Source organism: Oryctolagus cuniculus, chromosome 8, assembly GCF_051225735.1.
Source record: "Oryctolagus cuniculus isolate XC-2025 breed Fujian yellow rabbit chromosome 8, ASM5122573v1, whole genome shotgun sequence".
NCBI classification, from domain to species: Eukaryota; Metazoa; Chordata; class Mammalia; order Lagomorpha; family Leporidae; genus Oryctolagus; species Oryctolagus cuniculus.
The window spans coordinates 51,975,597-51,993,240 of NC_142874.1; the positions used below are offsets into that span (position 1 = coordinate 51,975,597).

The 17,644-nt window shown below is 37.9% G+C and overlaps 1 protein-coding gene across 17 annotated transcripts in view; it reads left to right on the plus strand.

Annotated features, from left to right (window-relative positions):
• Positions 1-17,644, plus strand: part of INPP4B (inositol polyphosphate-4-phosphatase type II B) — a 1,031,775-nt gene that overhangs the window by 684,340 nt on the left and 329,791 nt on the right. For all 17 annotated transcript variants that reach the window (XM_089302446.1, XM_070047510.2, XM_089302447.1 and 14 more), the window contains 2 exons: positions 16,591-16,721; positions 17,097-17,201. In XM_089302446.1, coding sequence (XP_089158572.1) covers positions 16,591-16,721; positions 17,097-17,201 — 236 coding nt within the window. The remainder of the gene's footprint in view (positions 1-16,590; positions 16,722-17,096; positions 17,202-17,644) is intronic.

Here is a 17,644-nt window from a genome sequence, read left to right on the forward strand (position 1 = left end):
AAATCATGGACACAGTAAACACTGAGTATATCTCATCTCAGAGGAAAGTTAGTTTGTCTCATGCACAATGGAGTCTATAATTTACTGTAATCTCCTTGGTTTTCTAATCCAACACTGCTCATAAATGTGTTCACTATCCTGATCCACAAATTCTCACTGAGCAGAAAAGCAGCCTTCACATGCCTTCTGTCCACAAAGCTGGTGAATTTGGGGCTAAAGCAGTGATTCTTGAATTGACAGACCAGATTACTTAGGACTTGTGCCCAAATAAATGAAAAAAAAAATAAAAAAGCTTGTTAAATTTGTTGTTTATGCTACTCCTGGAATTTTTTAGGATATGTAAAATACAATTAGCACTGAATAATATAATCTTTTTCCTAAGAGTGGTTGAAACTATTAGCATGAGACAGCATGGTTGAGGGAAAAGCAAGTTAGGGACTGTTATGATTTTGCCTTGTCTGGCGAGGATGGTTGCTTAGACCAGAATGGTGGTGGTAGAAATGGGGAAGTACATGAATTGGAGACTTTTTTCAGCAGGACTTGGTGATGGTTTACATTTAGGGTAGAGTGTAAAGGCTGTTTCAAGCATGGTGTAGGAACCCATGGATGAGCACAAGGGGCTCTCACTTGATCTTAGTTTAACCTTCTTAGGACTGTGCTATCCAACACTATAATTACTTGTCACATGCAGCTGTTTAAACTTGTTTAAGTTTGTTAAAAATTGTTAAAATTTAAAACTCAGTATCTCAGTCATATCATTTATATTTGTTTTTTTAGAATTTTTTATTTATATAAGGTGAACAAATCTCATATTTCATGTATTTCCCATATATGCAGGTTTAGGAGCATGGTGATATCTCCTACACTACCTTCCCTCCTAGCCATGTTCCCACCCTCCCTTTCCTCCTTCCTTTCTTATTGCAATTGCTATATGTGGCTAATAACTATCCTCTTAACATGGATATAGAACATTGTAAATATTACCCAGAACTATGTGGAACAGAACTGATCCAGTATAACTAGCTATGGCTGTTTTGGAGACAAAGCCTTTGAAGAGTTGATAACATTTAAAAAAGACAACATGGTAGGCCTTAATTCCATCTGGCCAATGTCCATATATAAGGAGGGCACATGGAGAGAAATCAGGGGGCACATGTACCCAGGGGAACAATGTGAGGACACGTTATGAGGTGGGCATCTGCAAGCCAAGGAGAAAAACATTAGCAGGAACCAACCCTGATAACTCCTTGAGTGTACCCTGTAGCTTCCAGAACTATATAAAAAGTAATTTTTATTGTTGAAGCCACTCACTCTGTAGTATTTTGTTATAATGGACCTAGAAAACAAGTACTTTCCCAGACAAACTGCTCTGGCTTAATGTTAGCTCTGCTACTCAAATGTGGGTGACTGAAAATGAGTCAAAATGAACACAGGTTACTAAAATGCTCTGAATAATGCTGGGTCTGCTACTTATTATATAGGTGACAGTAGTTGAATTCCTTAACTTCTCTGGGTCTCAATTTCCTCTGGAGAATGAAGGTGTAAATAGTTGTATCTTGTTCAACTGTTTGTATTGAACTTAGAATGTGTACATCAATAGCTAAGACATGGAATCAACTCAAATGCCCATCAACTGAAAACTGTATAAAGAAATTATGGGATATGTACACTTTGTAATACTAAACAGCAGTAAAAAAAAATCCAGTCATTTGCAACAAAATGGATGAAACTGGAAAACATCATCCTCAGAGAAATAAGCCAGTCCTAAAGGGACAAATACCATATGTTCTCCCTGACCTGTAATAACTAATAGAGTACCTAAATGGTACTCTGTAGAAGTGAAACTGACACTTTGAGAAGCAATGACTTCAACAGCCCTTGTCTTGACTGTTGAGCAACAATTTTTTTTGTTTTTTTTTTCTCTTGTACTATTTCTTAAACTCTTTACTTAACATAGACTTAATCATATGTGTATAAAATTAATTGAAAATAGATCTTAGTAAAAAATAAGGATGGGAATAAGAGAGGGAGGAGGAAGTGAGTGGTAGTGTGGGTAGGAGGGGAGGCATGTGGAGAGAATCACCATGTTCCTAAAGTCGTAATTATGAAGTGTATGAAGCCTGTAACTGTAAAGCTGTATAGTTCTGCATACATCCCTATGGACTTATTTCTAAGGGTACAGTTTAAAAACTTGCCACAGGATGCCAAATCCCCATAAGTTACGTGGTAAAAAAAAAATCATGTTAAGAGTTAAACTGATCATAGAATAGGATTAAGCATTAAAGTGATCATATAGATAGTATTAAGTGTTAAAGCAGTCACACAAATAGGATTAAGTGTTGGTAATAATATAGATAGAATTAAAAAGGCATAAATGCTCCAATATGGGGAACAGTCCATACAGTAGACTCAGAGAAAGACAATCCCTTAAAGTAGCACTCTGACCTTAGAATCAGCTCTTAAGGCATTCTGGTTTGGCCAAAAAACCCAAAAGCTGAGACACCGTTTCAAAAAGTGTCCTATATGAAGGACCTCTGTGGTGAGACCTCAAGGGATATACTTGTCTCTGAAGGGAGGAGAGAACTTCCACTTTGCTTATGGCCTTGTCTAAATACTGATGGAGTTTGTAGATTCAAAAGACTTCCATAGCCTAGGCTGCTCATATCAAGAGCCTTGGATGATCACTGTTGTCATACATAAGAGTGTTAATTGTTAAATTACCAACAGGAGTCATTGTGCACTAACTTCCCAGAAGGGCATCTGTCTTCAAAGAGTTTTATTATGAGAGTTAATAGTAAAACTTGATTTCAAAGATCTACTTCATATTAGTGTATTAAGTGGAGGATAATCTTATGTCTTATAAGTTTCAGATAAGCCTAAGTGCCCAACTCCATTGCCTATTTCCTTAGGTGCTTCTTCAATTAATGTTAAAAATTTTCCTCAAAGAAAAAAAAATCTATATATTATTGACAATATTAAATGAAAAATAAGAAAGGAAGCAGGAGGAAGGATGACAGCAAGGTAGGGAGGGAGGATGGGGTGGGATGTGTCATTATGTACTTAAAACTGTAAGTATGAGATACATGAGATTTGTTCCATTTATGTAAATAATTTTTTTAAATGTGCACATTTATAAAGTATTTAATTGGGATCACACAAACATTTGCCAAGTGGAATAGAAAATAAATAACATTTTTTTGAATTAGTTGACCTTCCAGCTATATGGAACGTCTATTAAAGTCAAATATTTGAGCCAGCTTTCTGTTGAGCTTCATAGATGAGCCTCTCAGTAGGAAGACTCTAATTTGTCCTCCTATTCAGAGATATTTCTTGGGAGAACTATATGCACTAAGAATTAAAATTTAAAAAGTGACCAGATTTATAATTGCATCCTGGGTTCAAGTCCTGATTTTTCCCCTTATTAGCAGCATGACATAAAACAAATCATGTCTGCGTCACATTTTTCTCCCTTTTCTGGAGAAGTATTATCCAATGAAGCTTTCCATGATAATGTAAATCTTGCACACTGCAGTGCCCCATATGACAGCCATGTGGATATTAAGCATTTGAAATATGCTTCATGTGACTGAAATTTTTTTTTGTTTAGTGTAACTCTAGAACAACAATGTCTAAGAATTGTTGTGAGAATCGAATCAAGAGATACATTCCATGCAAAATAACCCTTATTACTAAAAGGAAGAAACAGGGACAGACACCTAGGTAGTGTATGGTATCTACAACTAGCCACAGCTAATATATAGTATCCATTGGAGTCTCCTGAATTCCATCTACCTATGAAATTAGTTGGCAACACCCTAGCTCCACATCCTCAGGTAGGCATTTAAAGAGGTAATATCCAGAAATATTTGCAATTTCTAAAAGTGTGAGCAGGAGTAATGAAAGATGATGGGAGTGTTAGCATTCTTGCTTTACCAGCCTTTCAAATACAATTTGTAATTTTCTTGGGAACTTGGAAGGAAAGTCATGTAATTAATGTGTTTGGATTTGATAGAAACCTTCATACAATACAGTGTGTAATTGTAATTGATGTTAACCTACGTAGAGCACTGAATTTTTTTTTTTTTTTTAGAAAGTAAATGCTTTCCATGTTTCATAAACCTAAAACCAACTACCAGGGATAAATAAGACATTCTTTAGAAGTAAATAAACACAAATTCATCTTTTTTGGTAATAGCGAGGCTAGAACAAGACATACTTACTATTTCAAATTTTTTCTAACACAGTTACCTAAAATTAAATTATGGAATCTGGCTGTTTATCAGATACAAACAGATTCTGTGAATACAACTAAATCCTGTAATAACTATGTTCCAATTCTTAATCTTTGCATATAAATTGAAACTTTACTGAGTGTATAATATAATAACCACTTATTTTAATGTCAAGTGAAAATCACAGTGAATGACTACTCAAAATATCCAGGCCTTCATCAGTGAAATAGTGCCTCATGAATTGCAACATTAACCACATTGTCATTTATAAAAATGCACTTTTTACACTAAGCCTGTAATTTATGGATGCAACTTTTTCCCCATATGAGTTAAAGCACAGGCATTTTGAATTGTGAGTTGAATATACAGTGAAACCTGACATCCAGTTGAACTTTGCTCAGTTTTATGGTGTCACCAACCACTTTATGAAATTGAAGCCACCCACAAGTCATTTATGTGGTCTATTCCTCACTGACTATTTAGTATTTAATTTTTCTATAGTGGATTAATTTTTTATGATTTCTTTTGGGCTTGATTTAAAGTCTAATTTTGCTTAATGAATGGAAGTAGATCAGCTGTTAAACTTTCCACCCATGCACACCCACGTGTAGTTTTACTATAACGATAACTACCAACAGGCTCTATTTAAATAGTGCAGCTATTTTTGTTCTACAAAATGCTATTATGGAGCTCATTACAGGCAAATATTTCTGTTTACTTAAGTAATAACAATCTCACATAGCATTTTAATGTCTTTCTTACTGGGCTATAACCATTTTTTTCTTTTATCAAGTTGTTGGATCATACTACATCCTTTTTTTATTATCATTTTTATTTATTTGAAAGAGTCACACAGAGAGAGAAGCAGAGGCAGAGGCAGAGGCAGAGAGAGAGAGAAAGAGAGAGAGGGGTGTCTTCCATCTGATGGTTCACTTCCCAATTGGCCTCAACTGCCAGAGCTGCGCTCATCTGCAGCCAGGAGCCAGGAACTTCTTCCAGGTCTCCCACATGGGTGCAGGGGTCCAAGGACTTGGGCCATCTTCTACTGCTTTCCCAGGCCATAGCAGAGAGCTGGATTGGAAGTAGAGCAGCCGGTCTTGAACCAGCACCCTCATGAAATGCCAGCACTGTAGGTGTTAGCTTTTCTCACTTTGCCGCAACGCTGGCCCCTTTACTACATTCTTATAAATGAATTGAGTATTATTCTCAGGTACTCTGTATTACAATAATTACTTTTCATTTTTTAAAAAGATTTTTTATTTATTTGAGAGGTAGAGTTACAGACAATGAGAGGAAGAGATGGAAATGTCTTCCATCCGATGGTTCACTCCCCAAATGGCCGCAAGAGCTGGAGCTGGGCCAGCGCCTCCCAACACAGGAGCCAGGAATTTCTTCCTGGTCTCCCATGCAAGCACAGGGACCCAAGTGCTTGGGCCATCTTCTACTGCTTTCTCAGGCCATGGAAGAAAGCTGGATGGATAGTGGAGCAGCCAGGATTAGAACTGGCCCCCATATGGGATGCTGGTGCTGCAGGTAGAGGATTAACCTACTTTGCCACAGTGCCAGCCCCAGTTAGTTTATTAATTGTGGGAATTTTTAAATTTATTTGTCCAGGTTTTTAAAGCTTATCATTCTAGGTTCTCATTTCTAATAAGTGCTCACGTGTGGAGCTCAGCCTAAAAACTAGAGCTCTATGTATGTCCCTTAGGCAAGTTGCACATCTCTATAGTCAATTTGCTTCTTGTAGAAATCAAGGGGATATTTGTGAAATGAGGCAGATGGTTTAAAGACCATGAGTGAGCCAAAAGTACATTCTAGATGCTTCCCTGTTGATTCCCCTCTGACCTCCATCAGCTCAGCCCCTCCCACCAGGGTCTTCTCATTCTCCAAGCAGACAGAAATTCCTGTGATTCAAAAATGTATTTAAAATGTTATATATTTAAATTATAAATAATTTAAATTTACTTTAATATATAATTTAAATTATACAAGAGTGAGTGAGTGAGTGTGTGTGTATGTATGTGTGTGTATAACATGGCACATATGTCTACAGAAACTGACAAGTCCCAATATCTGCTGGGAGTCAGCAACTTAAAGTGAAACCCAGCTGAACTGCTGATGGGATAATTCCAGTCCACATCTGAAAGTCTAAAACCAAGGAAAGAGGCAAATTTGACACCACACCTGAAGACAGAGAATAGCCAAGGTCTCAGTTCAGTATCATTAAGAGAATTCTCTCTTTCATGGGAGAGTGAATTTTTCAGGAATTCAGCTGATTGTATGAGGATAACTCATTAGGAAGGGCTTTATAGTTTAAGTCTACCAGTTCCAAAGTCTACCAATTCACATGTTAATCTTATCCTAAAACACCCTCACAGAGACACCTAGAATGATGTTTGGCCAAATGTGTGGGCACCCTGTAGCCCAGCCAAATCAGTATATAAAATTCTCTATCACAGTAATAAATGCTATGTGGAGACATTTTCTCAGATCTCTCTGTAGCCGTAAGGAAGACTTTGCCAGTCCATATTTACAAAACTGGATCAGACAGTGTCAGGAGAATCTACAATAACTCATGTTTCCATTATATTTGGCCTGAGATCAACACTCTCCTTTGAGATTGGTCTGTATTGGCCTTTATCCCAAGTTATAGGAATACATAAAACAAACTGAAGCAAGCTTTTTATTCAGTAAGTCAACAAGTACATATGGAATATTTCGCATGAATAGGGAACTGTAGTAAGACAAACTGATGGATACTACATGTCTCTGCCACTTCACAGGTTCTAGGCACATTTGCTCCATATTGGAATCTCTCCCTTGAATGTGTCATCAGTAGACTTTTAAGTGTGTGTGTGTGTGTGTATACACACTAATACACACTATATTAGTGTAGTTTTTTTTAATGTAGAAGATAAAATTTCTCCTGTTTTTAGCATTTTTGTTTCAGTGGTCTTAAATCTTTTTTTTCTTTTTTTTTTGGTAGTAAAACTATTTTTTTCCAAATAGAATTTTATACAGAATTTGAAAGTTGGAACTAGTGGGAAGTTAGAGGGAGGGAAAAGACCTGACACTTGGTCTGATTTGTCCAATATTCTCCCTAGTTTTTCCACACACACACACACACACACACACACACACAAAGCTAAAAAGTCATTTTTCTAGGGGTTGGTGTTGTGGCATAACAGGTTACACACCTGCTTGTGATGCTGCCACCACATATGGGTGCTGGTTTGTGTCCCAGCTGCTGTACTTCCAATCCAACTCTTTGTTAATGACCTGGGGAAAGCATCAGATGACCCATGTCTGTACTTGGGCCTCTGCACCCATGTGGGAGACTTGGAAGAAGCTTTTGGCTTCATCCTGGCCCAGCCCCAGCTGTCGTGGCCAGCTGGGGATAGAACCAGTGGAAGGAAAACCTCTCTCTGTCTCTCCCTCTCTCTATGATTCTGACTTTCAAATAAATAAATAAATTTTATGAATATGTTCATTTATCTAGGGGCCTGTGTTGTGCTGTAGTGGATTATGCTGCCACCTGCAACACTCACATCTAATATGGGGGCTGGATCAAATCCTGCCTGCTCCACTTCCAATCTAGTCCCCTATGTTTGTGTATGGGGAAGCAGTGGAAAGTGGCACAAGTACTTGGGCCCTTGCATGCACATGGGAGTCCCAGAAGAAGCTTGTGAGTCCTGGCTTTGGCATGGCCCAGTCCCAGACATTGGCCGTTTGGGGAGTGAGCCAGTGGATGGAAGATCTTTCTCTGTCTCTCCCTATCTCTCACTGCACCTTTTCAAATTAATAAATAAATCTTTAAAACAATCATTTATCTATTTAATATTTTACCAATGTTTATGAGTTATATTTAAAAATTTGTTTTATTTTTCTTCCAAGTACTCTTTTTGACTCATTCTGCATTTAATTACTTTTCTCTATTCTTCATAGAGTTGTTTTGTCTCTTAATCTTTGTTTTGCTCATATTATTCACTGGATTATTTTTCAAACATGTTATATGAAAAGAAGTGTGTTCTGAATTATGGATATTTCAGAATATCATGATAACTTTGAGGAACTTGCAATTTTAGCGAAAAGAAATCTCATGTGGGAGCCAGCATTGTGTGTTAAGCCTGCATTTGTGATGCTGGCCTCCCATATGAGTGCCAGTTTGAGTCCAGGCTATTCCACTTCTGATCCAGCTCTCTGCTAATGCATCTGGAAAAGTAGTAGGGGATGGTATAAAAACTTGGACTCCTGCCAACCCGTTTGTTCCAGGCTTCGGACTTCTGCCTTGCCTTGCCCCAGCCTTTGTGGCCATTCAAGGAGTGAACCAGAGATTGAAGATCTCTTTTTCTCTCTGTTTCTCCTCTCCCTCTGTCACTCTGTTTTTCAAATAAGTACCTACATCTTTAAAAAAAAGGAAAATCATGTATTATTGAAATATTTAAGCAATGTCAGACAAAAAAGCAATATTGCCAAAAAAGAATAACTTTATAAGATTATTTCTAGATATTTATATAAATGTTTAATCTAGTATCAAGTATATTATACTTTGGAGGCAAGCATTTAGCCTAACCTAAGGTGCTGGGTAAGATGACTGTGTCCCATATCAGAGTACCTGAGTTCAATACCTGGCTTCAGTTCCTGACTTCCTACTAATGTTGACCTTAGGAAGCAGGAGGTGATGGCCAAGTATTTGGATCCCTGTCAAGTACATAGAAGACCTGTATTGAGTTCTTGGCATTGGTTCCAGTCCAATACCTGTCAATGTGGGCATTTGGGGAGTGAATCAGTAGATAGGAACATTCCCATTTCTCCCCCTCTCCTTCTCCCTCCCCCTCTCCCTCCCCCTCCCCCTCTCCCTCCCCCTCTCCCTCTCCCTCCCCCTCTCCCTCCCCCTCCCCCTTCCCCGCTCCCTCCCCCTCTTCCCCTCTCTCCCTTCCCCCTTTGCCCCTTTCCCCTTCCCCCAAATCTTTCCTTCACCCCTGGTTCATCTTTTCACTCTATCTCTCTGTTCCATTGCCTCTCAAATAATTTTTTAGAGTGCCATAATCCACAATTTGAATGCAAAGATCCATGGAATGCTAGGTAATTCTCAAGCAGGCCTTAGCAGCCATCCTGGAGATTTACTTTGCAGGATTTGTGTTTTATTTTTATAGATAGCAAAGGGCAACAGAACAGATGGCAGTAAGTTACAAACAGTGTTCACTGTTAAGAGACCTAAGCCCATTGATATTTTAATATTCAGTATTTTCTTTCCAACTCCTTTTTGTCTGCCTATTGTAGTCTTTGATAATTAGGAGAAGTTTGAGACAGGCTAGGAGATTTGTTTTAAATATAGAACTCTAGTGAGAATAAAGCAATGCATTCATGAGATTCTATGTTTAGCAGGATGGTGTATTTTCCAAAAAGAATTATTTTGTCATTATTGTTTCATAGTAGCAACTGAAATATAGAGCTTTTGAAAGAAGAAACTCTTTTGTGAGTAAAGTGAAATTTTTTAGCTAGATAAGCCATATTTTTAAAATATTCTCTATAAATTAAAAATGTAGCAATACAATGCATGTCCAGTGTCATTTATTCCGAAGGCTTAGTGAAAATATGTTACTAATTAATGGTAAAATTAGTTCTAGTTTTCTGTTTATAACAGTGAGCCAACATGCACACTGGACCACAGGGCTTTGGTTCCTTTGGGTCTCTTTTTTTTTTTTTTTTCTTTTTTGACAGGCAGAGTAGACGGTGAGAGAGAGAGACAGAGAGAAAGGTCTTCCTTTGCCGTTGGTTCATCCTACAATGGCCGCTGAGGCCGGTGCACTGCACTAATCCGAAGGCAGGAGCCAGGTGCTTCTCCTTGTTTCCCATGGGGTGCAGGGCCCAAGCACTTGGGCCATCCTCCACTGCACTCCCTGGCCACAGCAGAGAGCTGGCCTCTAAGAGGGGCAACCAGGACAGATTCTGGCGCCCCAACTGGCAGATTGGGACTAGAACCCGGTGTGCCGGCGCCGCAAGGCGGAGGATTAGCCTAGTGAGCCGCGGCGCCAGCCTCCTCTGGGTCTCACAGTACAGAATGCCATTATGCACTTGAACATGTATTTAAAAATATCAGTTACTATACATTGCGCTCCCAGAAAGTATGCCATTCAAGGTAAAGAAAAAAAATCCCAAAGTGTAACTTTGTTCATATCAATACAAAATTTACAAATATAGTTCTGGAAATCAGTAGCCCATTTTGTAAATCCTACTCACTCAATGTTATTTAGGTATATTCTATTAACTGTTTGTTTTTATATTTCTTGTTGATTGTTTTGTGTTTCTTTTCACAATGAAGAATTTTATGAAGAAAAAAAACATGGCTATTATAATTTAGGTGGTTTTTTGGTATTCTGATTGTGAAACTAAATGATGTTAGCTAGGCTTCTCCATGTGTGAAAGAAAAGGTTTCAGATTATTTTCTAAACTTCTTTCCAGCTGGGACATCAGCGAGATTATGCTTGCTTCTATTTATAGCAAAAGCATATATTAATTCTGATACCCCATAACTAGGATGATCTATTTTGACAAAGAAAAGAATTGCTAATAGTATAATGGTATAACAGGCGCAAACTAGCATAGATGGTTACCTCACCGCTACCATATATTGGTACAATGACGTATAATAGGTGAAATCAATAGTATGCCATAGATGTACATTTGCACAAAGGCTTCCTCATATATGCACATAAATAATTGTGCTTTGCACTGTATTAATGACCAATGCAACATTTAGAATTTCCATCTGCTGCTTACCTAGCCAATAATCATCACATATTTATGTCCATTATCTCTCCATTAGTGGAAAAGCAGAGTGTATGGAGTGGGGGTTCAAGAGGAACACTGCAAAAGATTCACACTATGTTACAAGTCCTTGAGTATGTGACCAGGTAGATTCAATGGAGCTGAAAGTATCTACATTGAGAAACAGTACTTCTGTGTGGAGTTTTGGAGAAGACTTTATAGGAAATTTAATCACATTCTTCTGGGCTCTGGGATATAAAATGCCTCCTGGATCATGATGCTAAGTTTCATTTTAAAAACAGCTCCTGGTATGATATGGGGCTTCTACTGGGGAATAAACCATTGATCCATTGATGATGGGTCACAAAGTGATTTTCTGACTGAAGCTGCCCATGGCAAACTGAATATTGATTCAATCCCATTGTATGTTATGGGCAATAATGTATTTTTATATGAGAGTGACATTGGGAACTGGACTCACATTCAGGAGGCATGCACATATATAATAGAGATATCTCAGAGTCTTGTGTTACCTACCTTGATGTACTGGTTGTTGTCTCTTATATCTATACCCCCATGGAAGTTCTTCTGTGACTAACTCATGGAGGAGAAAATAACTAAAACTGCTATGAAGACAGGTTAGCTGTGTGTTGTGTGCACTTTAGGGCCAACAGTGAAGGTGATCCACCTGGTGGGCAGATCTGCTGTTTATATGTTATTCCCTTCACTTGAAAGAAAAATGGTGTGAGGTACAGATATATTCAAAAACTGAACATGTAGGGTTAATGGCCTTATGGGGCTGGAAGAAATAAGAATAGAAAGTGGATACAAGCGATATGGGCACTGGATACATGGTTGGGCCTGTGTGAGTGAGCACAAAGCATCTTTATACCTCAAAATCATGCCTGGGGGCTGGCACTGTGGTGTAGTGGGTAAAGCCAACACCTGCAGCACCAGCATCCCATATGGGCTCCAGTTTGAGTCCCGGCTACTCCACTCTCAATCCAGCTCTCTGCTATGGCCTGGGAAAGCAGTAGAGGATGGCCCAAGTCCTTGGGTCCCTGCACCTGCATGGGAGACCCAAAAGCTCCTGGATCCTGGCTTTGGATCTGCACAGCTTTGGCCCTTGAGCCATCTGGGGAGTCAGTATCCCTCCCTCCCTCCCTCCCTCCCTCCCTCCCTCCCTCCCTCCCTTCCTTTCCCCCTCTCCCCATCTCCCCCTCTTCCCTTCTCCCCCTCTTCTCTTCTCCCCCTCTCCCCCTCTCTCCCCCCCTCCCCCCTCCCTCCCTCCCTCCCTCTCCCCTCTCCCTCTCCCTCTCCCTCTCTCCTGCTCACTCTTCCTCTCTGTAACTCAAATAAATACATCTTTAAAAAAATCATATCTGTAAAACTTGTAAATACTATGAAGGAAACTCTCTCCTACTAAGTATCTGTTATTACCTGCCAAGTAGATATCAGCCAGCCTCCTTTGTCAACTACCCCAGAGTTGGACAATAGACCCTGAAGAAAATTACCCTGGTGATAGAAACAGCTTTGGAATGGATCCATCTCCAAAGCTAATATAACTGTTATTACTATGAACTGTTAAATGCTAAGAACAGGCTGACCCTGACCACCAATTCAGTACCAGTGTTCCACGGAACAGTGGAGACCAAACAAATGTTTGGTGAGAACTTCATTGACAAGCCAAATTCAACTGGATCCCTTCCACCTTGGAAATGGGTGAAATGTAGCAGGATCCCTCACAGTGCCATTGTTGGAACCCACATCCGATGGCTTACAGAATACCTCAATCAACGGGATGGTGCCTGCTTAATGTTGCTCCTACCCGGGGACATTTGCTGCTATATCAAAGAAAGTGTAACAATAAGTTCAAGAACACTACATACTGTATCTCCCGAGAGCCACAGACTTGATAGAACAGGGAATAATATTAATCATAAAAAGCTCAACTAAAGCAGCAACATGGGAAAAGAAACCTCAGATTTGGGACCCTGCAATTTAGGGTGAAGCTGCTAAAATTATAGCTGATACAGCATGCTGTATTCCCCCTAGCTAGATTTGACATGTGTTCTTTGGTATATACATGCATTCCTCAGAACAGTCAATCAACAAAGATGGTAAGAGATTATTATATCCATTAACCTTAGCATATAAATCTGATGCTACAAAATCTGAGCCAAGAAACATGCATCTGGAACTCAGGGGTACCCCATGCACAGATGTGAATGAGGAATTACAGCAACCAAAAATATATAAGTGCAAAGAAAGTAAGGGCTTAATTCCTCTGGCAGCAAATCAGACCAGTTGAAGTGCCAGCAGATTTTGGGGAAAATCTAGAATGAATGATGGTAGATTGGTGATGAATAACCATTTAGGATCCACTGGAATACTGAATATTGTGATTTGGTTTGCTGTCTCTAAATCTTTAGGAATTTACAATTGACAATTAATTTGAAGGATTTTACTTGGACTATTCTTTTGGGAAAAGATAAAGGACCTTGTTTTAAAAGTTACTGGGATATAAGAAAGTAGTGAAAATGCATCTGGGTTGTGTAAGTGGTCACATGTATTAGCCAAAAATTTCTACAGATTTTTTACCACTTGTTCAATGGTGAGTCCTATAGATTGCCATGACTGTTACCTTTTACTGTTAATTGTGGCATTCTCCCTCAAGGTGAAAACCTGGCTTTAGCTTGTCTCTCACAGCACCCCCGGGGAAGGTTCCTCACTAGATCTGACACCCGTCTCTTATCAGAATAGAACCAGCAAAGTTCTTTCTCCATTGGATTTCTTCCCTAGTTGGCTACTGAAGGGAAAGCACTATACAGTTAAGTACAGAGTGTTAATTTCCCATAGGATGAATTGTTACCAACGAAATACAGAATTTGGTAAGGAACTTGTGTATAAATATCTCTCTAACAAAATATTCCAAGGTACAGGATTTCACTTATAATTTCTCCAGAGTTATCCACATAATCAAGAAACCAGTTGCGTTTTCTTTAGAAGTTATGACAGTGAAGTAATATACCATCTTTTGTCTGCTTTCTGCTTTTCCCTGTGTCAGCTATCTTTTCCTTCCTCCTTGTTATTGACTTGAATCCCTTGATCTGGGGGCCCTTCTTTCTAGAGAACCTGTACTGAGATAATTACAAGATTTTTAAATGTGGAACTTTTTGTTCACTGGGTGACAAATTAAAATACAGTTAAGGAAACATAGTGCTAGCCTTCCTGATGGAAAAAAATTACCAATTTTATGTATCTAATCTTCTCCCCTTACTTAATATATTAATGCAATTAATTTCATATGTGAAAATCTTATGCTAACTCTCATACTCTGTCCAATTTTGTTTTAAAACTTTTCATTATCTATTTTATTAATAACATTAATATTAACATATTAATATACCCTGTATTTCCCCTGTATTTGGACTTTTCTCAATGCAAATAAGATTGTGTCATTGTTTTTCTTTGAATTTGTACCTTTTCAGTGGCATCTTTTAGAACAAACAGGTTTGTCTGTGTGTTTCTCTGCCTAAATGGTGGTGTCTTAGAGGAGTATAATGCATTTTAAATCCTTCACAGCTTACCCCAAGTCACTTCCAACAGAACACTAAACTTTTCTGACCGTATTTTGCCAGATATTTACCACCTTGAACATATCCCACAGTGAAGTCAGGGGTTATTCTGTCACACTTATTTCTCTCCCTCACCACCCTCCTCTTAATTATAATGCCTTTCTGATGAGGATTTAGAAAATCATCAATTGCAAACCCATGGTGACTCTAGTAGATAAAACAAGACTCCTTAGCTAATATTTCCATTATAAATGGATTTTGGAAGCAATTCCTGAAAACTTACATGTTGATTTTTCACTTATGGTATCTAAGATTTGATCTAATTTCCCAGTTCTTCTAGACTTAGATAGCTAAAGGGACTTAGATGGCTACAGCTTTTGGAATCTTGGTTTTTGCTTTGGTTGCTGTTGTTTGTCCTGACTTTGAATACCCTGGCATTTGAGTCAGCCAGAGAACTTGCCCCCCCTCCAATTCTTCAGCTTCCCTTCTGCCTCCCATTGGTCAGGAACTCCCTTTACTCTTGTCATCCACTGATTAACCACTTTCTCTCCTATGAATGTTGTGTCATGAAAGTTAATCTTTGGAGAAGTTGAGAATGAGAATAATGTTCACAGCAATTATGAAGACTTCAGATGAAAGATGCAGTAGTACTACATTACATTAAAACTATACAAAGGTAGCCACAAATATTGGAAAGCAACTCTCTCTCTCTCTCTGTGTGTGTGTGCTTTAGCATACCATTTATTACACTTGCATTTCATAGAATGCTAAGATTCTACATTTTCTGAATTTATTAGCTTGATATTTAACATGTTTCATTGGCAAAATAGAAAAGAAAGTTCATTATTACTGGTTAAATTAGCCTCATGATAATGTTGGTAAAAGGTTACAGAAAAGAGTTAGAGATAACCAAGCAGCATTTTAGACCATTTATCATTATAATTTTTAAAAGGCATTCTGATGATTTGAATTAACTTGGCTAAAGGGTTGACATTTAGATAAAAGTTAATAATTAAATGCTGAATTGCATGATTAGCTCTCGCTTTTCCAAAAATAAAATATTTGACAGGCAGAGAATGAGGGAGGAATGAAGGAAGGGGGGGAAGGAGGGAGAAGGAGAGGGAGAGCGGGAGGTGGGTGAAGAGAGAAGAAGAATGAGACAGCTCTCTGGTTCACTCCTCAAGTGCCCACAACTGTTTGGACTTGGCTGGGCCATCCTGAGAGGTGAAGGACTCAGTCTGGTTCTCTTACTTGAGTGGGAGAGACCCAACTATTTGAGCCTTTAACCTGTTGCCTCCCGAGGTGGCATTAGCAGGAAGCTGGAATTGAGAGCAGAGCTGGGGCTCGAACCCAGACTTTCTGATACAGGATGTGAATGTCCCAAGTAGTATCTAAAATACCTGCATAAATACTCAGCAGCATTACCCTTGTTTTTGATTTAAAAATGACATCACATATGCATGTAGGACGTATTTAAATCATCCTTTTAGGAGAAATAGAGACCAATAAAAACAGATCTTGTAACAATAATACCATTTATCTATCATTTGGGCTAACAAAACTTAAAACTATATAATTTGGATTACTGGAATATCTTATATTTCTTCAGGCATAGTCAAATAGCTTCCCCATATTTGATTTTTCACAGTTGAAGCCTAGAATTTAGCCGTCTTTATAGTAAAATGTTAGTATTTGCAAAAGCAAATGCTAAATTGTTAAAAGTAACTGTCTTTCTATTAAGGATTATGTCAGTCACATCTTTTGAAAATGTTGTCAAGGAATCTAATTTTTCTTTACCTTTGATATAATTTTTTTAAATGTGTGATTTAAACTTCTATTCTTGCTTTGTGTTAAATGATCTTGTTACTCATTTTAAGCTAATGAATTTATAGAACTTTCCAGAGATGGAAGGTGAGACAATTCCTTATAAGCTTGACAACCCTGATTAAGGGTTCTGTGTCTATGTATTTAGGATAAAAATAAAGTTTGTGTTCTGTCTTTCTTAACAGAAACCAGGAGCTAAAAGAACTTGGTGAACTTTCCCCACACTGGGACAATCTACGAAAAAATGTCCTTACTCACTGTGATCAAATGGTGAACATGTATCAAGACATTTTGACGGAACTTAGCAGGGAAACAGGTGTGAAAGCAGTAATTTTCTTACTCAAACTGGATTGCATTTCATGTATGTTATGTGAAAATAATAATAAACATCGTGGTTATGCAGATAAGAGAGACAATGATTTTTTAAAAAATAAAACCTTTCATTTTTAACTATATCACATTGGCATCTGAAATAAGGAAGTAAAGAACTGTGCTATTCTATCTCATGATATAAGAATAATTGAGTTAATAAGTTTTGAAAGAGAAGAAACTCATGGGATATATTTTTCTTTCTGGATTTTTTCTAACATTTTTCTGTCGAATCTTTCAATATACACTTATACATAAAAATATATGTATACATCCTTATCATTTATTTATTTACTAGTAATATTTAATTTTTTCCACCTAGGGTCTTCTTTTAAATCAAGCAGCAGCAAAGGAGAGAAAACATTAGAATTTGTTCCAGTAAATCTGCATTTGCAAAGAATGCATGTACACAGCCCTCACCTGAAAGGTATCATATATTATTCTCTATAATTTGGTGAATTTTTTTGCAATGTATACTTCTTTAAAATTTTGTCTTCTGAAAAATGCAAAAGCTTACTGTTTATACAAATATGAAGGAATTGAAGCTGATAATAGCAAATGTATAGAATCAACCTAAATATCCATTAATGACATATAGATGAATAAATTGTTCTTTGTACAAATAATGGAATATTATTCGAACTTAGAAGAAAATCCTTCCATTTGTTCCAACTTGGATGAACCTGAATGACATTATGCTGACTAAAATAAACCAGTCACAGAAGTACAAAAAATGCAAAGTTTCACTGACTTGCTGAGCCTAAAACTGTCAAACTCCTAGACACAAAGAGTTGCACAGTAGTTACCAAGGGTTTGGGGGAGGAAGAAAAATAGCAAGGTGTTAGTTGCAGTTTCCTTTATGTAAGATGA